The 27592-nt window shown below is 48.2% G+C and overlaps 1 protein-coding gene across 2 annotated transcripts in view; it reads right to left on the bottom strand.

Moving 5' to 3' along the window:
- Positions 1 to 27592, bottom strand: part of SNX1 (sorting nexin 1) — a 749531-nt gene that overhangs the window by 324610 nt on the left and 397329 nt on the right. For both annotated transcript variants that reach the window (XM_078684988.1, XM_078684989.1), the window contains exon 8: positions 21835 to 21910. In XM_078684988.1, the coding sequence (XP_078541114.1) occupies positions 21835 to 21910 (76 nt within the window). The remainder of the gene's footprint in view (positions 1 to 21834; positions 21911 to 27592) is intronic.

Raw genomic sequence — 27592 nt, 5'->3', positions numbered from 1 at the left:
CGTTGGGCTAATGAAAATGCTCCGCAAAGTGCTCCCTCGGCTTCCATTCCAGGCGAGAAGGGTCATGGTGCAGGCCCTGATACTTTCTCGCCTGGACTATGGAAATGTCCTATATCTAGGAGCCCCGGCGGTAGTTACCAACAGGCTTCAAGTGACGCAAAACTGCGCCGCCCGATTATTATTCAACATCCCGCGCTGGCAATCGCGAGGAATGCTTTAAAAGAACTTCACTGGCTCCCTGTTGCCGCCAGAACGCAGTTTAAGGCCATGTGCATTTTGCACAAATCTTTCCATCGAACAGGCCCTGCCGTTCTGTACCCCTTAGTGTTGCCTTATACGCCATCCAGAGCTCTTCGCTCTGGTACACTGCATCTGGCAACTACGACTAAAATCAACAAAGCCCGATGGGGCGGCCGCTCTTTTACTCACACGGCTGCGAGGCTCTGGAACTCTCTTCCTTTAACCCTGAGAGAAAATAACAACCGAATGTCATTCAGGAAAGCTCTAAAAACTTATTTGTTTGCAAAAGCGTGTTGAAGTACCCAGTAGCCCGACACAGTAATCAGTCTAAAGCGCTGCGAGGCCTCCGGGTAGTTACGCGCTATATAAGTGCAATTTTTCATTTCATTTCATTTCATATAGGCTACTGCAGTGCCTGTTCATTGCATTGTAGCCTATGATAGTATTATCTACTGCTTTTATAAGGATATCTTGGGGCTCCCACTAAGATGATTCAAGAATGAGCGGGAGAGGTGGAAAAGCATACTGAAATATCTTTGACCAGTTCATCCATAGAGCATTGCCTTGGATTGGGGATGTGGGTACCTGGAGGCGAGGTTTTGACATTTTGTGTTTTCCTCGGTGGCGAATCTATTTCTAGTGTTTCGCAACACTAGTAGTACTTGTGAAGGACTTGAGGTTTAAGTTCCCACTTGTGGACTTGTTGCTACATCCTGCTTAGTAGGTCCATCACTTAACTGTCCACTCCCGGAAGATATTCCACCAGGAGGTGAATATGGTGCTGAACAGCCCAGTGCCAAATGGTCTGTGCTAATCAAGACAGTTTCACTGAGTGAGTCCTTCCTTCATATTGTCTGTGTGGAGAAGAGCATTCTGCCCAATTATACTAGGAAGTAAAGCTATGAGAGCCATCTGAATGGCTAGGAGTTCTAGAACACTGATGTGGAATGTTTCTTGGTGAACAGTTTTTTTGCCCTGTTCCGTGATGTCATCCATGTGTGCAGTGCAACCCATCCTACGAGTGATACATCTGTGGTGATGGTCAATTGCAGGAAGGAGTACAGAAAAGTTCTGCCCTTCAGGTTATTGTGTGCATTTCAACACTTCAAAGACTGATGAACCCTTGGTGAAACCAACACTAGATTCTCCAACCTACCCCTGCTTGTGACCTCTGGGATGTTAGACACTCCTGTAACGGGTGCGGGTGTAGCCTGGAATGTGGGACTATTGTTATACAAGAGGCCATCATACTTAGATGGTGCATAATCTCCTGGACTGGCAAGTGACGATGTGCCTGAAAAAGAGCCAGTTGGTTCTGGAGATTGGGAACCCTCTGTGAAATGTGGTAAGCTTTGGCAGAGATCAAATTGAGTACTACTCCTATATATGGCTGTATTTGAAGAGGTTCTAAGTGGGAATCTGTAGCATTTTCTGCAAATCCCAGTTTGTGTAACAGATTGATAGTGGCCTGTGTCTTGCAAGCAACTGTTTGCTGGAACACTGGATCAGCTAATCGTCGAGGTATGGGAGGACATGAATGTTCCGTCTCCTTAATTGTGCTGCTAGTACTACTACTGCTAGACATTTGGTACATACTCTTGGTGGTGTTACCCCGAATGATAGTAGTTTGAACTTGTAATGACTACCACTTACCACAAACAGGAGGTAATGCCGATGTGCGGGGAGAATTAGTATATGAAACTATGTGTTTTTCACATCTAGCACTGTCATGAAGTCGCCTTTTTGTAGTGTGGTATTACATCCTGTAGTGGGGATGTGTTCTGACAGGATGTGAAGTCGGAGCGGTCGTTAATCCAGTATTTATCTTAGTGTCCCTTTTTTCGGGGTATTAAAAAGTATAGGGAGTACACCCCTTAGCCTTGGTGTCTGTGTGGTCCAGGCTATATAGCCTCCTTTTACAGCACAGCTTTCACTTCTTACTTGAGAAGGTGTACATGCTCAGGGTTTATTTGCAAGAAGGAATGTTTGGTGGGTGGCATTTTAGTTCTAGGCACTACTCCCCGTGGATAAGGTCTAGCATCAACCAGTCTGATGTTACTTAGGGCCACAACTGGTGAAATTGTTATAGGCTTTCTCCGACAAAATTTTTACAGTTGGAAGATCCCCTTGCAGGCATTCTTCTACTTTTTCCTCTACGTTTAATACCACCCCTGTAATGGCGCTTGCCAGTTTGAGTTTGCTAGTGGAATTGCTGCTGCTGGAAAGTTTGGGTGTCAGGAGCGCTAGTCTTGAAAGCCACTCATCCCCGATACCTCCGAAAGGACTGTTGTCGTGGTGTAGTAGACTGCAAGGCTCCCATAGACTTTGCGGTTTCAGTCCTTTCTTTATTTAACTAATTAAGAGTCTATCTCTGATCCAAATAGGAGTTCCCTGTTAAATGAAACATTAATCAGATGTTGTTGCATCTCTGGCTTGAAGTCTGAGATACATAGCCAGTCACGTCTGCATAGTAGTATAGAGAAATGTATTCCTGTTGTAACAGTGTCAGCACCGTCAAGGGCGCAACATGTGGTTGCATTAGATACTGGTCTACCCTCTGCTAATAGGTCTTCCCCCCTCTTCCGGTACGGTTCCCCCCTCTTCCAGAACTATTCAAGGAGAAGTTGAAGGATTAGTTACTTACCTGTAATCCTAGTTCTCTTCCAGGGGTATCCTCATCAAAGTCATAAGCATTAGAATAGTCATAAGCATTAGAATATTCCCGCCCATGCGCGGGACCCCGGAAACAATATATTATATGTGCCCCACATATATATAGACATATATATATAAATATATATATATATATATATATATATATATAAAAATAAGCAATTGCAGCCAAATAAAACAACAGAGCTGTAATATGCTGTGAAGAATTTCCACCATACAGTGTATTTTGCATTAGAAACATGAGAAACAACACCAATGCTGGTTTAGAAACTGTTTTAATGCTTAAAAAACAGTAGAAATTCTCATAACACACTGTAAACATATACAGCTCCCAGGCTGCATTGCAAATCCCCAGTCTAAAAAGACTGAAAAGCTAACCTGTAGCTGAATGCACTAAAACTGACGCTGTGCCTTTAAGGCACCTCTGCCCCTAGCTTCCCATCATGCCTCAGGGGTTACAGTTAGGTCAGTTGTTCTTTTCGGAGACTGAAAACCAAACCATGGTAATAACAGGTTAAAAAACATCTCCTATGTAATAAACAAAGTCCTTTGCCCGGGGAGGCGGGAGGGTTGCTTATGACTTTGATGAGGATACCCCTGGAAGAGAACTAGGATTACAGGTAAGTAACTAATCCTTCTCTTCCAGGGGATCCTCATCAATAGTCATAAGCATTAGAATAGAGTAGCGAGCCTCACCTCATCCCTGCGGGCAAAGGAATCAACAGATAACATTCATATCCGTAGGCCCAAGAATAGGCCTTATTCTACCCAAAAAGGTTTCTCAAGGAGGCTTGCCCTACTTGAGAATCCGCTCTGGAATCAGACTCTAGGCAATAATGCCTTGTAAAGGTATGGACTGATTTCCATGTCGCAGCCTTGCATATTTCTGACATAGGAATGTCATGCAAAAAAGCTATTGTGGCTGCTTTCCCTCTAGTGGAATGAGCTGGTATGCTAGTTTGATACAAGAGACAATCCATCTGGAGATGGATCTTTTGGCTGCTGCAAACCCGGTCCTCATTGCACCATAATTGACAAAGAGTTGGTCTGTCTTTCTGGTGTCCTTCGTTCTTTCTAGGTAAAACTTTAGCACCCTTTTAAGATCTAACGAGTGCAACGACCTCTCAGCTGGGGTCGATGGGTTAGGAAAGAACAAAGGAAGGGTAATCGTTTGATTTATATGAAAATCCGATACCACCTTTGGAAGGAAAGATGGGTAAGCCCTCATTACCACTCTGTTGTGGTGAAACACAGTGTAAGGTTCCTTGGTGCAGAGTGCTTGTATCTCGCTAACCCTGCGCGCAGAGGTTATTGCCACCAAGAAGGCCGCCTTCCAAGTGAGATGCTGCAAGGAGGCCTTGTGTATAGGCTCAAACGGTGTAGACATCAGTCTGGAGAGAACCAGGTTCAACTCCCATGGAGGAGAAGGATTTCTCACAGGGGGATAGACCTTCTTTAATCCCTGAAGGAAATCCTTCACCACTGGGACCTGAAAAAACGATGTTTGTGTAGGTGATTTTCTGTACGCTACTATGGCGGATAAATGAACCCTAATAGAAGCGTATTTCAACCCTGATGTCGCTAAGTATAGGAGGTATGGCAGGACTACCTCTTCTTGCCCTTTGGTGGGATCAAAGCCATGGTCCTTACACCAAATGAAAAATCTTTTCCACTTGAACGCATAAGACGTCCTTGTAGAAGGTCTCTTTGCCTCTCTTAAAATACTCATACATTCCGGAGGCAGATTTAGGTGTCCATATTGCAAGACCTCAGGAGCCATGCAGTCAGGTTCAGCGACGGGAGGTTGGGATGCAGGATCCTCCCGTCCATCTTGCTCAGCAGGTCTGGCCTGCACGGCAGACGTCTGTGTGGACACAGCGACAGATGTAACAGATCTGGATACCACCATTGTCGCGGCCAATCCGGAGCAATTAGGATCATGTCCATGCTCGATCTGATGAGCTTGGCCACCACCTTCGGAATCAGTGCCAGAGGGGGAAAAGCATAAGCGAACATTCCTGTCCACTCCAGCAGGAGAGCGTTCCCTTGCGTCCCTGGCCGGTGGAACCTGGACGCGAAGGCGTGGCATTTGGCGTTTTCGTCGTCCGCAAATAAGTCTATGTCTGGACGACCCCAGCAACGGAAGAGTTCTTCGACCACTTCGTCGTTTAGCACCCAGTCTGGCTGATCTTCGAAGTGCCTGCTGAGTGCGTCTGCTTTTGTGTTTAGCTCGCCTGGAAGGTGCACTGCCACCACCGACAGTCCCCGAGCCAGAAGCCAGTGCCAGATTGTCTGGGCCTCCAGAGACAGAGGGCGAGATCGAGTTCCTCCCTGCTTGTTCAGATAGAACATAGTTGTAGTGTTGTCCGTCTGAACCAGGACTTTGTCCGTTGTTATTGCTGGAAAGAACGCTTTGAGCGCCAGATGAACTGCTCGAAGCTCCAGCATGTTGATGTGGTATGTCCGAAGGTTGGTCGACCAGCGACCCTGAATCTGAAGATGACCCATGTGAGCACCCCAGCCTTCTAGAGATGCGTCCGTTACCACAGACAGCGAAGGAAGAGGTTGCTGAAAAGGGACTCCCTGCAGGACATTCCGAGGGCGAGTCCACCACTGTATTGAGGTCAGTGCTGCTTGAGACAGGATGATTCGATTCTCCAAATCTCCAGTCGCTTGGTCCCACTGATCCTCCACAGACTCTTGTAGAGGCCGCATCCTCAACCTGGCGTTCGGTATTAGGAAGATGCAGGACGCCATGGAGCCCAATAGAGACGCTACGTCTCGCACCTTTGGACGAGGAACCTGAAGTAACTTTTTGCATTTTTGTCCCATGGAAGATAGTCTCTCTTGCGAAGGAAACGCTCTTCCTAACTTTGTGTCTAGAACTGCTCCCAGATAGTGGATAGTTTGCGTGGGCTGCAGGATCGATTTTTCTGAGTTCACATGGAGGCCGAGCCTGTGTAGCTGTTGGAGACACAGGTGACAGTCTTTGGTGGCTTGACGAGGCGACGGACTCTTCAGGAGCCAGTCGTCTAGATATGGGTACACAAAGAGACCTTTTTTGTGTAGACACGCCGCTACCACTGCCATGCACTTGGTGAAGACCCTTGGTGCGTGTTTGAGTCCGAAAGGAAGCACTTTGAACTGGTAATGCTTGGACCCTACCAGGAACCTCAAGTACTTTCGATGACCTGGTGTAATAGGAATGTGGAAGTACGCGTCTTGTAAATCCACCGAACACATCCAATCTCCGATTTGCAGATGAGGACATATTTGGTGGAGTGCCAACATGCGAAACTTCTCTTTGACCACCACTTTGTTGAGGAGTCGAAGATCCAAAATCGGTCTGAATTTGCCTTCTTGGTCTTTTTTGGGGACAAGGAAATATCTTGAGTACACTCCTTTCCCCCTTTGGGATAGGGGTACCTCTTCGATTGCGTTTTTCTTTAAGAGGACGCTCACTTCCCTTTTGAGGAGCTCTAGTTGGTACGAGCGAGACTTTTTCGGAGGAGCCGGTTGTGGTTTCTTCCTGAAACGTAGCGCATATCCATTGCGCAGTATATTCAGCACCCATCGATCTTTTGTGATGCTGACCCACTCTGCCAGATGTTGTGCAGCACTTCCTCCCACTGGAGTGGGTAACGGTGTCAGAGGAAGCCACTGCTCAGGCATTGCCTCCTCTAGGTGTGGTAGAGGACTGATGATGTCCGCCTCTGCCTCTGCTCGACCTTCCTCCTCTGTATTGCGGCTTTCCTTGTGGCTTGTTTTGAGACCATTGAGGGGTTTGAACCCTCTGTTGGCCTCCCTGGTTCTTGTTGGTCTTGAAGCGTCGTTTGAACGGTGCTTTCTGTTTTTCCAGACCTACTGCCTTTACTGTGTCTAACTCAGTCTTCATACGGGCCATTTCCTGATCGGCATGCTCCCCGAAGAGTGAAGATCCGGAAAAAGGTAGATTGAGGATGCGCTGCTGGGCATCTGGTTTGAGCCCAGTTAAATGTAACCAAGAGGATCTCCTCGCACATATCCCATGTGAGTAGTTATGTCCAGCTAGAAGGGCGTTATCTGCTGATGAACTAATCATTTGGTTTGCCACCAAACAGCCCTCCGTCACTGTCTCCTCAAAGTCCTTCTGGTCCTCCTTGGGCAATTTCCCTTTGAATCGTTCCATGGAGTCCCATAGGGCTCTATCGTACCTTCCCAGAAGGGCTGATGCACTAGAGACTTTCAGGGATGAAGCTGCTGTGCTGCATACCTTGCGTCCCCAAGAATCTTGTGTCTTGCTGTCTTTGTCAGGAGGAACTGACGAAGAAGGAGCGACTGTGTGATTCTTCTTAGCTGAGGCTACAATAACTGAGTCCGCCGCAGGCTCACCTTTAACAAAGATAGGATCTGAGTCGGCCGGCCTATATTTTTTCTGGATACGTGCTGGTACTGCCCTGATCGTTGCTGGCGTGAGGAAAACCTCTTTGATTGGGTCCATTATTCCTGGAACTAATGGGAGCAACGGCCGTGTATATGATTTGTGATGAAGGGTCTCAAAAATCACAGTAGTGGACACCTCTGGAGTGGTCATCTCTATATTCAGCTTGTGAGCACCCCTTTGTAAGACGTCCAGATACGTGTTGACGTCGTCAAGAGGGGAAGCTCTTGAGCGAGGGCTGTCTGCCAGCGTTGGAGAGTAATCCCCTTTAGAAGATCCAGGTGAAGATGGAGAGGAGGATGATGGAGTTCTTCTTCTCCTGTGGTGAAAATGCTCCTTCCTCACCGGTGATCTCCTAGGTCGTTCCTCCCTTCGAGGAGAACGCGATACCCTCTGATGTACTGGAGATCTCGATCTCTCAGTCCGTACCTCCTTTCTCGGTGTTTGAGATTTGGGTTGCTCCCTCCTTGGCGATCGGGAGACCCTAGGGGCATGCGACCTGTCCGCTCCTCTCTCTCGGGAGCGTGATCGGTGAATGGCAGGACTCTGTCCATCTGCCTCTTCTGCTTGCTGAAGAGGGGACCTGTGGACTGGACTCAAGTACCTTTGAAGTCTCTCTGGTGCCTTAGAATCCTTCCAATTACTCAAAGGAGCATACCATCTTGGCGAGAGTCTTATATGTGAAGTGTACCCCCGCTGGGGACTCTTTTGTACCGGACTCCTACTCCTAGAAGATGACCCCGTTGAACCCGAGGCACTTGAGGAGGAATGGAGCGAAGCAGATTGTGTCACTAGGACTGTCGAAGGCACCGAAGGAGATCTCCGTCTCACCGGTGTTGGGGGACGTCTCCAAAGCCTTTCCCTCGACGTCGAACGCCTCTGCGGCGTCGACGGAGTGATAACATTCGGCGTTGAATGCTTCGACGTTGACCTGTGGTCCCTCGACGTCGATGATGAGCCGACGGCGGAGTCTTCTCCCTCGACGTCGAACGGCGTTGCCCTGCCGCCGACGGAGGTCTCGACGTCGAACGGCGTTGCCCTGCCGTCGACGAAGGTCTCGACGTCGAACGGCGTTGCCCTGCCGTCGACGGAGCTCTCGACGTCGACCGACGTTGGTCTGTCGGCGACGGAGATGGCAATCGACAATGTCCTGTCGTCGACGATGCCCTTGATGTCGACCTGGCATGTGGCGACGGCGGAGGATCGGACATCCTCGACGTCGAGCGCCGACGTGCCTTCGATGATCCCTTCCTCGACGACGATCGTCCGAGGGGGCTCTTGCTCCTCGACGCCGAGCGCCTCCGTGGAGACGTCGGCGGAGGTGTCACACTCTTTGAAGCCTGTCGACGTCGAGACGACGGCGAGTGTGATCTGTCTCTCGACGCCGACCGTCGCCTGGTTGACGGCGGCGGAGTTGACTTATGTCTTGACGTCGATCTTCTCGTCGACGGCGATCTCGTGGCTTCTCTCGACGCCGATCGTCGCCTAGTTGACGACGGCGGAGCTTTCTTCGACGTCGGCGAACTTCTTTTCGACGACGATTTCCTCATCGACGCCGATCGACGTCGACGGAGCTTTTTCTCTCAAACTGTCCATCAGATGTCGTTTTTTCAGCGCCGAGCCCGGTGCTGAGGTTGATGGACGCTCTGACTTGCCTTTGGAGGGAGTTCTGGGTCTCTTTGAACTCTTCCTCTCTGTAGATCTTCCTCTCATGGATCTCTGGGCCAGACCATAGAGCCTGTTCCTCTCCTGGCAAGCATAAAATACAGACCTCATGAGAGTCCGTTTTTGCCTTCTTGTGGCCACAAGAAGGGCAATCATCAAATAATGAGGGCATCCTGACAGGAAAAACCTCACAAAAAATTGACTGCTAAGCAGTTATTTACTTGACTCTGATGTGAAAAGTCAAAGTAAATCAAAAAATTGTTCTTTTGAAGATTTTCTGACTGAAAAAGGCAGAAAAATGTGGAGCTGAGTATCCAGGGTCCTTCCTGAAGGAGCCGGAAAGAACAACTGACCTAACTGTAACCCCTGAGGCATGATGGGAAGCTAGGGGCAGAGGTGCCTTAAAGGCACAGCGTCAGTTTTAGTGCATTCAGCTACAGGTTAGCTTTTCAGTCTTTTTAGACTGGGGATTTGCAATGCAGCCTGGGAGCTGTATATGTTTACAGTGTGTTATGAGAATTTCTACTTTTTGTTTAAGCATTAAAACAGTTTCTAAACAAGCATTGGTGTTGTTTCTCGTGTTTCTAATGCAAAATACACTGTATGGTGGAAATTCTTCACAACATATTACAGCTCTGTTGTTTTATTTGGCTGCAATTGCTTATTTTTATATATATATATTTATATATATATATGTCTATATATATGTGGGGCACATATAATATATTGTTTCCGGGGTCCCGCGCATGGGCGGGAATATTCTAATGCTCATGACTATTCTAATGCTTATGACTATTGATGAGGATCCCCTGGAAGAGAACTAAATATTTCATCTCATCTCATCATGCCTTGTTATATCTGGATAAGAGTCCTACTGATTTAGCAATCTGCAAATTGGCGTGTACAGTTGCCACCCTCTTCCCTACTGGATTAATTTGCTTATTTCTTTATCTGGAGGAGGAGCATCACCAGTACTTTGGGAAGCTGCTCTCTTCCTTTCTGTTGTCACTACCAGGGAATCAACTGTTGAATGTCCACTACTGTAAAGAGAACATTGGGGGAAGGTTTGTACTTCCTTGCAATATGTGGCGTAAGGACTCTGGTTTTAACTGGGTCTTTAAAAATATCTGTAGGGACCTTGAGCATGGACCCTATTATTGGCAGATATTGCACTGAGCGCTCTGTCTTACAGAGTGTCTCTACCAGGAAGTCTGTCTCCTCCTCTGCGGTTTGCATTTGTACCTTGTGAAGTTCAGATGCAAGTTGAATAACATTGTGGTAAGACTCTGTATAGTCTGGGGAGATGCCTTTGCTGTTATTGGGAGTTCTATGTCATGGTCTGGTAGCACTTTGCCATAAGCATCCCATGATTCTGGGTTTGGGGGGCGTGGGGGGTATGGGGGGACAGGCAGTCTCCTTGCGAATCGGAATCATGTGAATAGTGCCTTTGACTCCCTACCTCTGCTGAGCGTATGGAAGATGAGGACATTGGCTGTAGAGATGTATTAAAGACAATTGGTACAGGGCTTGAAGATGCTGAAGCTGCGCGGTGCGGTGCTCCGCCGCAATCCATCCGAACCAAATGGCGGGAAAACAAATCAATCTAACAAAGAAGCCACTGGGCATGTGCATTCCTTTGAGTAGGTGGAGACTTAACATCCCATCAGCAGTAAAAAGACTTACTCAAGAAAAACGACTTGAAAAGTCTGAGCCCAACACGAGATGGCAGGAGTGTGCATAGCATGTGTATCTGCAGCCAACACATGCTAAGAATATTTTTTTTTCAAATTAGCAAAGTAATTATATACACATAAAAAAGCAAAACTGAACATTTTAGAACACTTTAAAAATGTGAAGGAATTTAACATTGGAGGCTAAAACTTGGTTTTGTAGGTACAAACAAACAACAACATGCATGATTGGTGGCCTTAATTGAAGCACTAGTATGCACTGACAAAAGAAACATACAATAGGAGCAAAAAAGACAGTGTTATTCTGGAGTCTTGCACATCACTTCCTGTATTATAAATGAAACCAAATTGAAAAGCCCTAACCATCCCTTTAAAATTATGTGTTTGTGAATTAAAGAAAATATTTAATAATTTGTGCATTAGTATCCACATACTCCTTTCTGTAGTTGTGTGCTTTGGTTTGAGGTTCAAATCGTAAAAGGTGCTTAGGTAGGGGTCCACTGCTTCCAACAGTGATTTACTAGGGGTCCACAAAAGTCAAAAGGCTAACACCGCTTCACAGTTTATAAAATAATTAGATAAGACCTAAAACATACTTTTAAACCATGCACCTCTAATCCAAGCACATAAACTAGAGGTAGCAAAAAGACTAAACAATATTTTATACCATCCCTAAACAATAAAACTTAAGCAGAATTGTCTTATTTTACACAATGCTTAGACCTCTCAAGAGAACATGTTTTGACAGTGTATTTTAACGCCCTTGGTTTTCATGATCTGGACTATACCTTCTTCCAACAGTGCAGGATAGGTAAATAAAGATGCAGAATTATTTCGGTTTCAATACCCTTATTGGCTATGAGTATATTCTTCCAGACAGAGTTGCAGGAAATGCCTGTGAAGCTTGTTTTGGGGTACTATTGTTACACAAGGCATCGACAGTCCAACAAGCCTCTGCAATTAGTATTCAGGTACAGTCTTGTTTGTCTAGAAAAGATCCACAATATGGTTGTCAGGCACTCTAGATGATGATATCTCTGCCTGGCTAATGCACAGAATAGATTCTATAAACTGAATCTTTCGGGATGATATTTAGTAAAATTTGGGAGAGTTCACCGAGAACTCAAGACGGTATATGATCTTGAGTGCTGGGCTAAGCCAGACTCTGCTTCATGCTTCAATTGCTAGATGTAACAACAGTCTAAGATGCACTCTAGGTAGCAGCTGATACTCTGCTGGGCTACAGAGACCACCACCACCAAGGTCAGGATCCAAGCAAATGCCCAAGAGGCAACAGAGGCCAAACTGCAATATCCTTTACTAGTGAAACCGAGGTATTCATGTGTCCCCTTAGGAAGTATCTCTATTTTGGGAATTAGATGTCCTGAAGATAAACTGAGAAGAGCCAATTGTTTTGGACAACTGGCAGCAGCTAAGCCATTATGAGCATCATGAACCTCTGCAGAAGGACAAACTGGTTTAGGTCTAAGAAGTATTAAAACACCCAATCCCTTTTTCAATCCACAGCAGTAGTGGAAGTAACATTGTTGGTCCCCTTTCTATTTCAAAAACACGGGGCGGAAGTGGCCTGGATGAAGGCGGTTGGGAAAATTGTAGAGCATAGTTATTCTTCACCATTTGAGTAAACTCAAACATCAGTGATTAGCTGGGCTCAGAGGTGGTGGTAAGTAAATGCTGCTTGCCCCAAATGAAGAGAAGTGGGACTCCCCAAGATGGTGCTAGGGAAGGTGGCTAACCTATGTGGAAGATCCACAACCAGCGGAGCCGCGTTGAGGGGAAGAGGGCACATCGCATCCTGCAATAATCATCGCTGAACGTAGTGAAAAACCCCCCCGACAACACGCATAAGGCTCATGAGGCATTTTGATCAAAATCATGAAGTCTATAATACACGCCAAATGGGCGAATAAGACTACAATACTGAACTACTAATTAGGTACGTAACACCTATAGTTCACCCCCCTTTTTTAGAATACACTTTAACATTTACATTCATGTGAGAAAGGTTTGGAACTTTGTGCAGTTCCCGTCCTGAAGGAGTTTTTGACTCCGAAACATGTCCATGTAGACGCACTAACGAGGTTGATGTACATAATTATACACTAGCAACCTCCCACTGCACCCCTTTTAATGATACCAGCCGGGGGCTTAATAAAAGTCTATTTTTCACCCCACGAGCCAGGTATTTTTTAACTCTCACCACTTCACCACTCACATTTATTATCCCACACGCATCCACACATAGTCCACAGATAGTGCTCCCACGTAGTCGTCGGTCGTAGCACGCGCATCCCGTAGAGGGGTGCGAAGACCCCGATGATGAAGCATGACACCAAGGGGCATGTTGGTGTGTGAGGGGTATTTAAACAACACTGTGTGCTCCCCACCATAGTAGGGACCACAAACCCTTCTGTCTCAGTGGATTCCATTTTGTTTATAAAATAACCTATGTGGAAGTCATTGGGGCATTATGGTCTCTGTTTAGGCCAGAGGAGCAGGCTATTTATTCTCTATGAATTACACCCTCTACCTCTACCTGCTTCTTGTTTAGCCAATTGGCTACTTTGCTAGCAAGAAGACGAATCAGTTGGGTAGCACTCATTGATTTTGTGATGACCATAGCCATCTTGTACTGCTGAAGAACCTTATACATGTAGGGTTTGAAAATGTTATTCTCATTGAAGCGTCTAGCTTAAACACTGGGGACCTGTACCACCAATTCAAGCACCAAAAACAAGACTTCATGGTCCTTGTCGCAGTGTACCAGCATGTTTTGGTTTGCAGCTTCTTTCCATGAACTAATACCAGTCCTGACCACGGTCTGTGAGAAAGGCAGTGAACCGGTCAAAGTCATGCCATAGAGGTGAACCTAGTAACTGGCCAGGATGACGCTTGCCTGTCTTACAGTGATGGTATCAGACGGGTACTGTTCGTGTCATTTGTATCCAGACATTTCTCTATTTGTCTATGTAGAAATGCATCATTTTACCCTTGGGAGGAGAAGTCACCAACATCAACATAGATTTCGTTGGGGGATTCCTGGATAGAAAGAGTAGATTGCCCTTGAGGCACAAATACTAATTGCCAAATGACAGATTGTGCACTCACAGAAAGACCTCTGCTGAGCCTGCATGTAACATGTGTCTACAAGGACAGGGCTAGCTTAGGCAAGTGTAACTGGGTGTGCCAAAGCACAGCCCTCATTTATATATTTGACAGTTGTATACCCACAAATACTAACCGCTACAGTATTCATTTATTCCCTAATTGGCAGGAAGATCAAGAAGTCAGACCCTGCCATGCAGGACACAAACCGGAAGTCAGGCAAACATTCAGGTGCAGCCACCAGGGGAAGTAGATATACAAGGCAGAGACTGGAAGAGTTAAATGCAGTAAGGAGAACAGAAAATGGAGGAATAGAACATGGAGGAAGGACTGGCAATGCAGAAGGATTTAACAGAAACAAAGATGCAAATATTTGAATTGAGTCCAAATAACCGGGTTAGTGGAAGAGAGCCGGGAGACATTAGAAGCCTGGCGTACAGCCATGAAAAGGAGAGCCTTTCCTCTCCCAACGCCATGACCCAGGATTTCACCCATAATAAAGAGTTGGTGACATGAAATTCCACTGCATAACGTCTATTAATTACACTAACAAACTTTAAGAGTGTACGGTTCTGTGCTCTCCGTTTTCCTGTTTATTTATCCCTATATCTAACCCCATATTCTACACCCAGTTGAAGAATAAGGTGGGAGACAAGAAAGAGTGGTTCACTACTTGGTTTCTCACCTGCACGCTTTCTAGAAATAGCCAGTGAGCATCCTTCCAATAATGAACTGTAGGTGCTGGTGGCATTTTATTTTGTTTTTCCATACCTCTAGCTTAATTAATTAGTCTCTGTACCGGTTTTGCACTTACAAAGGAGCAAAGGAAGCCTTCCTAGTGGAGCAGACTCCCATGGCGAGATCGCCAAGAGATGATAAACTTTATTTGCCTTTTGGAGACTGTTGAACACCATACTTTTAACTCATCCCATAGTGCGGTTCTTCTGGCCCCAATCCCATGGGACAGTTATTGCAGCAACAAATGCAAACATTAAATCATTCTACGACACAATCTCAAAGGACAATGCTTCCAAAGCCTTGTGATGCCAATGTGGTAACCAATGTGGTCACAGGTACCAGTCTCCAAATCATTGTCTTCGTCAGAGCCCGGCTCTCTAAACCAAACTATAATGTGATGATGCCTAAGAGATGGAACCACTGTGTAAATCATACCATCTGTAACAGCCAAGACAGGGCAGCTAGGACAAAGACCTAGAGAAGCAGTTGAATTGGGAGGAGCAGGTCAGGAGAACAGTGAGTCGAGTCTACTGAAACTGCAAAGCAAATAGCTAAAGCAGCATGGAAATTAACCGGAGCTGCACTTGGAGTGGTGCCACAGAGACTGTAACAGTCTTCCATAGCTTAAACTTTGCACTTAAAGCAGCCAAACTGGTCTGAACTGAGCATTAATAATAGCATGGAGTAAAAGTCTGCAGTTTCATCAAAAGGAAGCTGAACGTGGTTGCGGAAAGACCCATGTCAAATCCTTCATTATGCAAAGCCTTGTAAAACACTAAAAGCCTACCTGTTCATTTAGGGCAGAGGTTCTTAAACATTTTACTTCTCTGGACTCCTACTTAATCATTACTGGAACCTTGGGAACCTCCAAAGAGTCAATACTGGAAGCTGAAGACCCCAGCCTATGCATTTCAATGAGTTGAATCATAAAACAATACAAAAAAATACAGAAACGAGCATTCATCAAACAAATACACAAATAATGAAATATTTAATTTATTTCACAAAGCTTTTCGAAATTCATCAAGGACACATCGTCCATACTATATCCTGTTTGATGCACTTGCACTGCTCCCACAAATCAATTAGAGCATGCAAACTAAATCTTTAGTCTACAATTTCAAATTCCTTCACATTTACAGAATGTTTCAAAATCTTCAATTGTACCCTTTGCTTCTTTGTTTACATTCACTTCACTAATCTGTTATTATTATTGTATTTTCTAAGCAGTCATGGACATCCCCCCAGGGGTCCCCGTGCCACAGGTTAAGAACCACTGATTTAGGGAGACAAACCAAGGCAAAAAGAAGCAACAGAAGCAATCCCAGATGAACTCAGGATGGGAGATCATAAAATAGCACAGCTTATAGAAACAATGTCCAGGAGCCACGTTGAGACAACAATGGGCACTGAAATGAGAATTGTACAGATGGGCCTTGTAAAGAACATTACTGTCACATTTCCACCAATACTTTCAGTACACTCCTACACATAATCGAAAGGGGAAATATCATTCATTCGAGCACTCAAAGTTTTACCATAAAATATTTACAAAAACAGAAATAAGTCAACACCAGGAGAACAGACAGAATCATTGCAGTGAACAACAGTTTTAGATTGGGATAAATATGAATCCACGTGCCTTGCAAATACTAAAAAACACAAGTATTAAAGTACAAGTTACTTACCTTCGGTTAAGATATATCTGTAAGAAACATTAGTTAGTGATAGATTCCTTACCGTAGAATTACCCCCAAGCGTCAGACTGGATCCGGAAAGTTTTCGTCAGCAGTACCCCTGCGCGTCAGTAGGTGGCGTCGGTCTGCTCCACGTCCGTCGTCTGCGTCGTGGTCTCCGGGATGATGAGGTCGCAGCAGGTACTTAAGACGCCGCCCTTGCGCGCCGACGTCAGTTCTGTACACGACTTTCCGCGCTAGGAACGTAGAGCCATGCAAAAAACTGACCACTGGTGCAATGAAACTAGGGCCCTGAAAGGGATGACCTTAACCCTAGAAATCAGTTTGCAGAAACTGGGAGGATAGGTGGGGCGGTAAGGAATCTATCACTAACTAATGTTTCTTACAGATATATCGTTACTGAAGGTAAGTAACTTGTGCATCTGAAAGAAACACGTTTGTGATAGATTGCTAACCGTAGTATAGATACCCCAGCAATACCAACCCCGGTGGCGAGTCTGCGAACCAAGATCACACCAGAAAGTCCTAGAGAACAGAACTGCCAAAGAAGCCGTCTCTCCGGACTAGGCTGTCCAGGCAATAGTGCTTGGTAAACGTGTGCAGCAAAGCCCAAGTAACGGCCTGACAGGTATCATGCAAGGGAACTCTCTGTCCCAAAGCAGTAGTGGCAGCTGTCGCCCTGGTAGAATGGGCGCGTAGCCCCACTGGAGGCTCCTTTCTAGCCAAAGAGTAGCATACTTTGATGCACAGAACGACTCACCGGGATATGGTTCGCTTGTGGACGGCCCAACCTTTCTTGGCGCCCACATAGCCAACAAAGAGCTGATCATCCACCCAGAACTGTTGTGTGCGGTTCAGACAGTATGAGAGCGCACGTTTTGGGTCTAGGTGGTGGAGCCTCTTATGAGGGATGCGGAGGCGGAAAGAAGGTGGGCAAAGTGATGGTCTGCCTAATGTGCAAGGCAGTGGCAACCTTTGGCAGAAAAGAAAGATGGATTCTTAGGACAAATTTGTCTGGATGGACAGAAAGAAAAGGAGGTTTAGAAGAAAGAGCCTGGAGCTCACTCCCTCTTCTGGCAGAGGGGATGGCAACCTGGAAAGCAGTCTTTAAAGTGAGAAGACTAAGAGGACAGTTGTGAAGTGGCTCAAAAGGAGCACACATCCGATAGATCAGAACACGATTCAAGTCCCACTGAGGCATCACGGAAGGGACAGGAGGTAACATGTGTGTAATGCCTTTCAAGAATCTATTTACAACAGGGGACTTAAAAAGAGAAGGCTGATCAGGAAGCCTTAAAAAGGCTGAGATGGCCGAAAGATAGCCCTTGATAGTGCCCAGAGCAGAGCCCTGCTTGGCCAAGGAAAGAAGGAACAAAAGAACCTCTGAAAGAGGGGCAGAAAGAGGATCCACAGCCTTTGCTGCGCACCATGCAACAAATTTGTTCCACCTGCAGGCGTATACAGTTTTAGTGGAGTGACGCCTGGCTGCCAAGATGACATCACAGACTTCGGGAGGAAGGTCGAAAGCAGTCAACTGTGACCGCTTAATCTAGACGCATTGAGGTGGAGGCTGGACAGGTTCGGGTGGAGGACCGCCCCCTGCTGCTGCGACAGAAGATCCTCCCGAAGAGGCAGTCGGCTCGGGGGATCGATGGCCATGATGAGTAGCTCGGGATACCAGTATCTTTGTGCCCAATTTGGAGCCACAAGGATGATTTGGGCCCAGTTGCGCCTGATTTTCTTCAGCACTCTGGGCAGAAGTGGTATAGGCGGAATGGCATACAACAGACCGTAACTCCACTCGTGATGAAAAGCGTCGCTGAGCGAGTGCAGCCTTGGAAATACCAGCGCGCAGAACTGCTGACATTGCGTGTTCTCTTCGGTGGCGAATAGATCTAACTAAGGCTCTCCCCACTGCTGAAAGAGACCTTGCGTCACGGTCGAGTGCAGACGCCATTCGTGATCCATCATGCACCGACTGCTGAGTCGGTCCACCCTGGCGTTCAGAGAACCTGACAGATGTTGAACCACCAAGGAAATGCCCTGATGTTCCAGCCATGTCCAGCGGTGCAGTGTCTCCTGACATAGGGTCTACGACCATACCCCGCCCTGTGTGTTGCAGTACCACATGGTGGTGGGGTTGGCTGTGAACACCTGCACCACACTTCCCCGGACAGAGGGAAGGAATGCCTTTAGTGCAAGTCAGATCGCCCGAAGCTCCAAAAGGTTGATGTGGAGCCAAGGCTCCGCCGGAGTCCTCTGATCTCCACCTCTCCCATGGGGCCACCCCATCCCAGGAGGGACGCATCCGTCATCACTGTGTGCTCCGGTTGGGGAAGGGAGAGGGATCTGCCATTGAACCAATCGCGATTTGTGAGCCACTACTGCAATTGTCGTGCAGTGCCCTCTGAGATCTGGACGTGATCGGACAGGTTGCCCTGAGGCTGTGCCCACTGGGACTTCAGGTCACACTGCAAAGCCCGCATATGCTATCTAGCATGATCTACCAAAAGGATGCAGGAGGCCATCAGGCCCAGCAGCCGGAGGGTCATCCTGACCGAAACCCAGGATACAGGCTGAAAGATCGGAATCATAGCCTGAATATCCCAGACTAGCTGCTTGGGAGGATAAACCTAAAACTGCATTGAGTCCAGACCCGCCCCAATGAAAGGGAGCTTCTGGGAGGGAATCAGATGAGACTTCAGCAAATGCAGGAGGTCGGCCATAGTCTGGAGGTGGGAGACGATGGCCTTCAACACCAGTCATCAAGATAGGGGAAGACTGGGACCCCTGATCTGCGCAGATGGGCTGCGACCACCGCCATCACTTTCGTGAACACCCGAGGGGTCCTGGTAAGACCAAAGGGGAGCAAAGTGAACTGAAAATGCTCGTGGGCTACCGTGAACCGCAGGTAACGCCGGCAGGACGGGGATGTGGAAATATGCGTCTTGCAAGTCCAACGCTACGTTCCAGTCACCAGGGTCGAGAGTAGATAAGACCGGAGACAGCGTCAACATCTTGAACTTCTCCTTCCGGAGGAAGCGGTTGACGTTCCTAAGGTCCAAGAAAGGACGATGACCCTTCTCCTTCTTGGGTACCAGAAAGTAGTGGGAATAGAAACCACCACCTACTACTGGCGCAAGAACACGCTTGATGGTCCCTTTGGCCAAGAGGGCCATAATTTCTTCTTGTAGAAATTGCAGTTGATCCCCCGACATTCGGTGGTATTGGGGTGGCATGGCTGGAGGGGTAATCTCGAAGGGGAGGGAGTAGGTCCTTCAGACAATTTACAGCACCCACCTGTCCAAAGTGATTGTGCTCCAGTGGGGGAGGTGATGGCGAATCCTGTCGCCCACTGGCGTTAGATGGGCCTGAAAGCTTGGACTAGGAAGTATTTGAAGCTGATGCTGCAGGGGTAGAGGTGGACTGACCCACGTCCGCGGCCGCCTTGAGGTCGGTGAGGTGGCTTGTGGCTGAACGAACATGTCGGGCGACCCTTCGGTGCCCATGAAAGGGACGAAAGGCCGAAGTGGCTGTGCGGGTGGTAGAAAGGCCCAAGGACTTGGACGTAGCCTGGGAGTCCTTAAAGCGCTCCAGCCAATGATCGGCTTTGTCGCCAAAAAGGCAACAGCCATCAAAGGGCATGTCCATAAGTTGTTGTGGACAGCCACCGAAAAGCCAGTGGACAGCCGCCAGGTGTGGCGGCGGAGCGCTACCGTCGTGGAAATCGCTCTGCCTAGCGAGTCTGCGGTGTCAAGTCCACACCGTATGGTGAACTTCGCTGCATCCCTCCCGTCAGCAACAGCCTGGGAGAGAATTGTCCAGGCCTCCTCCGGACACTGAGGCAGCACTCACGCAACCATATCCCACACAGAGTGGGAATAACGGCCCAAGAGGCATGTGGTTTTCACCTACCACAGCGCTAAGCTGGCAGATGAAAACTGTTTCTTACCAAACTGCTCCCGCTTCTTGGATACCCTATCCGGAGGGTCGGAGGGGAATGTGCTCTAGGAAGGAGAGGCCTGGATAACCAGACTCTCGGGTGGGGTGGGTGGACAGAAAAGCAGGGTCGCCTGGATTCGGGTGGTGGCGTCTGGCCACGTTCCTATCCACAGGAGCCCCTGTGGTGGGCCTGGACCAAGTGCCCCTAAGAACGTCAGTGAGTGCTTCATTGAACGGCAGTAGAGGCTCTGAAGAGCTTACTGCCGGCTTGAGCACCTCAGTGAGGAGGTTAGTCCTCAGGCCCACCTTAGGGAGTTCGAGGTCAAGGGCCTCGGCTGCCCTACACAAAACCACACTATAAGTCGCTCCCTCCACCGAAGCCACAGAAGGAGGAGACAGGAAGCCAAGGTCAGGCGATTGGTCAAAACCACTGGCATCCCCTAACTCTTCTGCCTTGTCCCGATCCAATTCACACTGCTGTGTGAGAGGGTCCTCTGACTCCTCCTAGTCCTCTCCTTCCTCCATGGCCTGAGAAACAGGTTGAATAGATGGAGGCTGAACATAGGGATAGAAATCCCCCATCAGTGTCGGAATCGGCGTCAAACTAAGCTGGACCGGTGCAGCTTTTAGTTCGGGGCTGAAACCAGGGCAGACAGCGTCCAAGGGACCGGACGACGTCACAGTCAGTACTGAGGGAGTCGACCCGGACAGGAGTTGTGAGGTCAACCGGCGTTGACCAGGATCCAGGCCTGGATCCAAGGGGTTCCTGCAACACCGGGACCAAAGTCATCGTCTGCGCCAGCCAGAAAGAGTGTGTAGGCCGGGGTAGACTGCAGCCGCGGTACTGCCAGCACCCTCAGCCGCGTCGTGCGACCAGCGAGGGGAAGTCTGGGAACGATGTTGCTTCTTCGACTTCTTTTTCGAGTGCCTTGACTTGCCCGAGCACGTGGACTTGGAACCCGAAGAATGGTGATGGTGGCTCTGCGATCAGTCCCTCGACTTCCTCCTCAACCGGGACCTGGAAAGGCGCAGACTGCCAGGTTTCTAGCAACTTTTGGCACCGCTCCCGCAAAGTCTTCGGCACCTTGGCCCGACAGTCGGAGCTCGACCTGGGGTCATGGTTGCGCTCCAGGCAGTAGAGACACGTTGTGGGGGTCGATCACCGACGTCATGCGGCAACAGGCTCTGCAGTACTTAAAACCGGGCATCCCTACTCGGCACCAGTTGTCGATATACTTAAAATATGGAGACAAAAAATATTTAAAAACTCAATCAAAAAGTGACTGGGGGTACTTGCTCTTCCTGGATCGGCGCTGGCTGGAGCGGAATAAGAAAGAACTGAATGCAGCACGCGAGGGTGGCGTCTAAGTACCTGCCGCCACGTCATCCCGGCGACCACGACGCCGTCGACGGGATCAGGGCAGACTGACGCCACCTTCCGACGAGCAGGGGTACTGCTGACGAAAACTTTCCGGATCCAGTCTGACGCCTGGAGGTAAATCTATTGTAAGGAATGTATCACTAACGTGTTTCTTTCAGATATTAAGATCTACCTGTATGTTTTTCCAAAATGACAGTTTACTTTATCCACGCACTGGGTACATGACCATCAGTACACAAATACTGCAACATCAATACTAACCTCCTCTTTTTCTAAAAACTCTCTCACATCTGGATCTTGTAATAAGGTAGGATGAGCAACAATTCTCTGAAGGTACCTACGAACCAAGCAAAAACATAGTCACATAAATGTATGTGTCCCTTCTCAACCAATTAATTGCCCATATCATAATTAGTTTACAATAATGCAACTGATTTTATGACTTTTTCTAGGTTTCCCACTGTGTAACCCAACACCTTCACATATATTTTAGGTTCTCTTACTGACTAGTATCAAAACTATGAAAGAAATGAGGGACCCCTTTGACCAGACAAAGGGAATAGGGTACTCTTAACAAGTAGAAATGAAAATCCCTTGGTGGAAATATGTGCTAGTACCGGGTCTCCAGAATCCCAGCACAGACAGTAATAGCCCATATGTTAAGTCATACAAGGTTAAAAATACTCCTACACAACTGTGAGATGTATATTGAAAAATATATTGCTTTAATAAAAATTGTCACTAAATATGATTAAAACATACTATAAAATTAATTACACTGAAAATGACATCCAAATCATATACCATTAAAGAACTTCATTGAATACATAAAATAAGAACACAAAAATTTCACATAGGAGTGATTACAAAGACTTACGATACCTAATGTGTACCAACAAACAAAACAGAGAGAGTTCCAGACAATACATTTTGTCATTTATACATGACAAAATAATAAAGCAATATATTTTTCAATATACATCTCACAGTTGTGTAGGAGTATTGTTAACCTTGTAAGACTTAACATATGGACTATAACTGTCAGTGCTGGGATTCTTGAGACCCAGTACTAGCACATATTTCCACCAAGGGATTTTCATTTCTACTAGTATCAAAACTAGCCAATGTTTCATGATAAATTCATGTTCAACTAGTCTTTAATAATTAGCTTCTGAGTGCATTGCCTAACCTAGACTTCATGATTAGTTTAATGATAATCTATTTAGTTGAATGAGTGCTTAAGAGGCTGGAAGGAAGCAACCATTCCATGATGAAAATATATGGTTATGTGATAATAACAAGCATTTACAATGCAATAGGTCTCGCATTTACGCAAGTTTGACCTATTGGCATGGTAAATGACAATGCCTTTTAATTATGTTTTGGTTTTTAAAACATAAATAAAAGACATTGTCATTTACAATGCCAATAGTTTCAACTCGCGTAAATGAGACCTACTGCATTGCAAATGCTGGTTTCATCCCAGCTACTTGGCGCTGCCCTGCATGGGAATTCCTAAGTGGAGAATGACAATGCTGTCCAGAACTGCCCATTCCTTCCAAACTTCAGTGACCTTGCATGGCCTCCACCTTTACCCTTACTTTATCAGTACCACAGAACCACTACTTCGAGGTTATTTTTTACACAAATATTCTTCTGGGGGACAGTTCCATGGATTTACAACACAGTCAATAAATCAAGGCCATTACACTATAAGTCTTTGCTCATAGGCAGAACCAATGGAATAACGCAATAGTGTGGCCACCTTGTTCTAGGAGTATTTACATATTTTTCACACCTGTCGCATGATTAAGATCTTCTGTATCAGTTGCAAACATTGCTTCTAGCTCAGATGTATCAAAAGAGGTTTTAAAAAGCATCAGCTTTGCAAAGATGAACTGTCACCATTTCGTTGCTGATGGCTGAATTCGGGAGTTAGAGTGCTGCTAATGAGGAGAAACGTTTGCCCAGACAGTACTACTGTGTTGTAAAATGACAAAATAGCAAAATATTGCGACCGAATGTGCCATATTACGTTGCAACAGTGCGCCTCTTCTGTGTCTGATTACGTTTGTACCTCTCCAGTCCCTGCAGCACCTGTTCAGACCTGGGTTCTGGCTCTATAACAGCTCTGCTGCCCTGGTTCTCTGGTTCTACAGCAGCTCTGCTGACCTGAGTCTCTGGCTCTAGGGCAGCTCTGCTGACCTGGTTCTCTGGCTCTACGGCAGCTCTGCTGACCTGGTTCTCCACCTCTAGAGTAGCTCTGCTGACCTGGTTCTCTGGCTCTAGAGCAGCTCTGATAACCTGGTTCTCAGGCACCACGGCAGCTCTGCTGACCTGGTTCTCTGCCTCTACAGGAGCTGTGCTGACCTGGTTCTCTACCTCTACAGCGGCTCTGCTGACCTGGTTCTCTTGCTCCTGAGCGGCTCTGAACTGGTTCTCTGGCTCTAGAGCAGCTCTGGTGACCTGGTTCTCTAGCTCTAGAGCGGCCCTGCTGACATCGTTCTCTGGCTCTACAACAGCTCTGCTGACCCGGTTATCTGGCTCGAGAGCAGCTCTGCTGATGTGGTTCTCTGGCTCTAGAGCAGCTCTGCGGACCTGGTTCTTTGGTTCAACAATGGCTCTACAGACCCGGTTGTCTGGCTCTACAACAGCTCTACTGACCCAGTTCTCACTCTCTACAGCCGCTCTGCTGACCTGGTTATCTGGCTCCACAGCCGCTCTGCTGGCCTGGTACTCTGGCTCTACAGCAGCTCAGCTGACCTGGTTCTCTGGCTCTACAGCAGCTCTGCTGATCTGGTTCTCTGGCTCTGTAGCAGCTCTGCTGACCTGGTTCGCTGACCTGGTTCTCAGGCCATAGAGCAGCTCTGCTCACCTCGTTCTCAGGCTCTACAGTAGCTCTGCTGACTTGGTTCTCTTGCTCTGGTGACCTAGTTCTCTGGCTCTACAGCTGCTCAGCGGACCTGGTTCTCTGGCTCTTTAGCAGCTCTGCTGACCTGGTTCTCTGGCTCTACAGCAGCTCTGCTGACCAGGTTCTCTGGCTCTACAGCAGTTCTGCTTACCTGGTTCTCTTGCTCTGGTGACCTAGTTCTCTTGCTCTGGTGACCTAGTTCTCTGGCTCTAGAGCAGCTCTGCGGACCTGGGTCTCTGGCTTTAGAGCTGCTCAGCGGACCTGGTTCTCTGGCTCTTTAGCAGCTCTGCTGACCTGGTTCTCTGGCTCTACAGCAGCTCTGCTGACCAGGTTCTCTGGCTCTACAGCAGCTCTACTTACCTGGTTCTCTGGCTCAACAGCAGCTCTGCTGACCAGGTTCTCTGGCTCAACAGCAGTTCTGCTGACCTGGTTCTCTGGCTCTAGAGCAGCTTTGATAACCTGGTTCTCAGGCACCACAACAGCTCTGCTGACCATGTTCTCTGGCTCTTGAGCGGCTCTGCTGACCTGGTTCTCTGGCTCTAGGGCAGTTCTGCTGACCTGGTTCTCTGTCTCTAGAGTAACTCTGCTGACCTGGTTCTCTGGCTCTAGAGCAGCTCTGCTGACCTGGTTCTCTGGCTCTAGAGTAGCTCTGCTGACCTGGTTCTCTGTCTCTACAACGGCTCTACTGACCCGGTTCTCTGGCTCTACAGAACAAGTTACTTACCTTCGGTAACGATATATCTGTAAGAAACAGTAGTTAGTATTAGATTCCTTACCTTAGAATATCCCCAGGCGTCAGTCTGGATCCGGAAACTTTTGCGTAGCAGTACCCCTGCGCGTCGGTAGGCGTCGTCTGCAGGCGTCCCCTGCGGCTCCGCGTCCGTCGTCGGCGTGATGACGTCGCTGGAGTATATAGACGCCGCCTCCGCGCGCTGACGTCAGTTCTTTGCACACAGCTTTTCCGCGCCAGAACACGCAGAGCCATGTGAGAACCAACACTGGTGCCAATTGAAACTAGGGCCCTGAAAGGGATGTCCTTAACCCTAGGTATCAGTTCGCAGAACGGGGAGGATGGGTGGGGCGGTAAGGAATCTAATACTAACTACTGTTTCCTACAGATATATCGTTACCGAAGGTAAGTAACTTGTTCATCTGAAAGAAACAGGTTAGTATTAGATTCCTTACCTTAGAATAGATACCCCAGCAATACCAACCCCGGTGGTGGGTCTGCGAACCAATACAATCCTACACCAGAAAGTCCTGGAGGACCGAACGGCCAAAGAAGCCATCCCTCCGGACTTGACTGTCCAGGCAGTAGTGCCTCGCAAAGGTGTGCAGCGAGGCCCACGTAGCCGCCTGGCAAATGTCCTGCAAAGGGACTCCCCGGCCCAGGGCAGTAGTAGCCGCCGTGGCCCGAGTGGAATGGGCTCTCAGCCCAACAGGAGGCTCCTTCCGAGCCAAAGAGTAGCACGCCTTGATGCACAGGACGACCCACCGAGAGATGGTCCGTTTTTGTACCGCCCTTCCCTTCTTCTCACCCACGTAGCCAACAAACAGTTGGTCATCCACCCGGAACTGGCGTGTGCGATCCATATAAAATGAAAGCGCACGTTTTGGGTCCAGACGATGGAGCCGCTCTTCATCTTTTGAAGGATGCGGAGGCGGGAAGAAGGAGGGTAAGGTGATGGACTGCCCGATGTGAAAAGCAGAAACTACTTTGGGCAGGAAAGAAGGTCTAGTCCTCAGAACCACCTTGTCTGGATGAATGGACATGAAAGGAGGTTTGACAGAAAGAGCCTGGAGCTCACTCACTCTCCTGGCAGAGGTGATGGCAACCAGGAAGGCCGTCTTTAAAGTCAGGAGACGGAGAGGACAGGAATGAAGCGGCTCAAAGGGAGCGCACATCAAGAAAGTCAGAACCAGGTTCAAGTCCCACTGAGGCATCACGAACGGAACAGGTGGATACATGTGCGTGATGCCCTTCAAGAATCTCGTTACAATAGGGGACTTGAACAAAGATGGCTGATCAGGTAGCCTTAAGAAGGCGGAAAGGGCAGAAAGGTAGCCCTTGATAGTGCCCAGAGCAGAGCCCTGCTGGGCAAGAGAGAGAAGAAAGAGGAGAACCTCGGAGAGAGGGGCAGAAAGGGGATCCACAGCCTTTGCTGTGCACCATGCCACAAATCTGTTCCACCGGCAGGCGTATACCGACTTTGTGGAGGGACGCCTGGCTGCCAGAATCACATCACAGACTTCAGGAGGCAAGTCAAATGGCCTCAACTGTCGCCGCTCAATCTCCACGCATGGAGGTGGAGACTGGACAGGTTCGGGTGGAGGACCGTCCCCTGCTGCTGCGACAGAAGGTCCTCCTGAAGGGGCAGGCGGATCGAGGGACCGACTGACATGCTGAGTAGCACGGGATACCAGTACCTTCGAGCCCAGTCCGGAGCCACAAGGATAACTTGGGCCCGGTCGCGCCTGATCTTCTTCAGCACTCTTGGCAGAAGTGGTATAGGCGGAAAGGCGTACAACAGACCGCAACTCCACTCGCGCCGAAAGGCGTCGCCGTGCGAGTGCCGTCTTGGAAACTCCAACGCGCAGAACTGATGACATTGCGCGTTCTCTTCTGTGGCGAATAGATCTAACCAAGGCTCTCCTCATTGCAGAAAGAGGCCTTTCGCCACGTCCGAGTTCAGACGCCATTCGTGATCCACCGAGCACCGACGGCTGAGTTTGTCCGCCCTGGCGTTCAGAGAACCTGCCAGGTGTTGAACCGTCAGAGTCACGCCCTGACGTTCCAGCCATTGCCAGAGACGCAGGGCCTCCTGGCAAAGGGTCCACGACCCCACTCCGCCCTGCTTGTTGCAGTACCACATGGCGGTGGTGTTGTCCGTGAACACCTGCACTACACTCCCGTTGACAAAGGGGAGGAATGCCTAGGGTGCTAGGCGAATCGCCCGCAGCTCCAACATGTTGATATGGAGCCGGGACTCCGCCGGAGACCAGATGCCTCTGATCTCCGCCTCTCCCAAGTGACCTCCCCAGCCCTGGAGGGACGCGTCCGTCACAACTACGTGCTCCGGTTGGGGAAGGGAGAGGGATCTGCCTCTG

Source organism: Lissotriton helveticus, chromosome 3_2 (genome assembly GCF_964261635.1).
Source record: "Lissotriton helveticus chromosome 3_2, aLisHel1.1, whole genome shotgun sequence".
NCBI classification, from domain to species: domain Eukaryota; kingdom Metazoa; phylum Chordata; class Amphibia; order Caudata; family Salamandridae; genus Lissotriton; species Lissotriton helveticus.
This window is presented reverse-complemented; position numbering and strand designations above follow the sequence as displayed.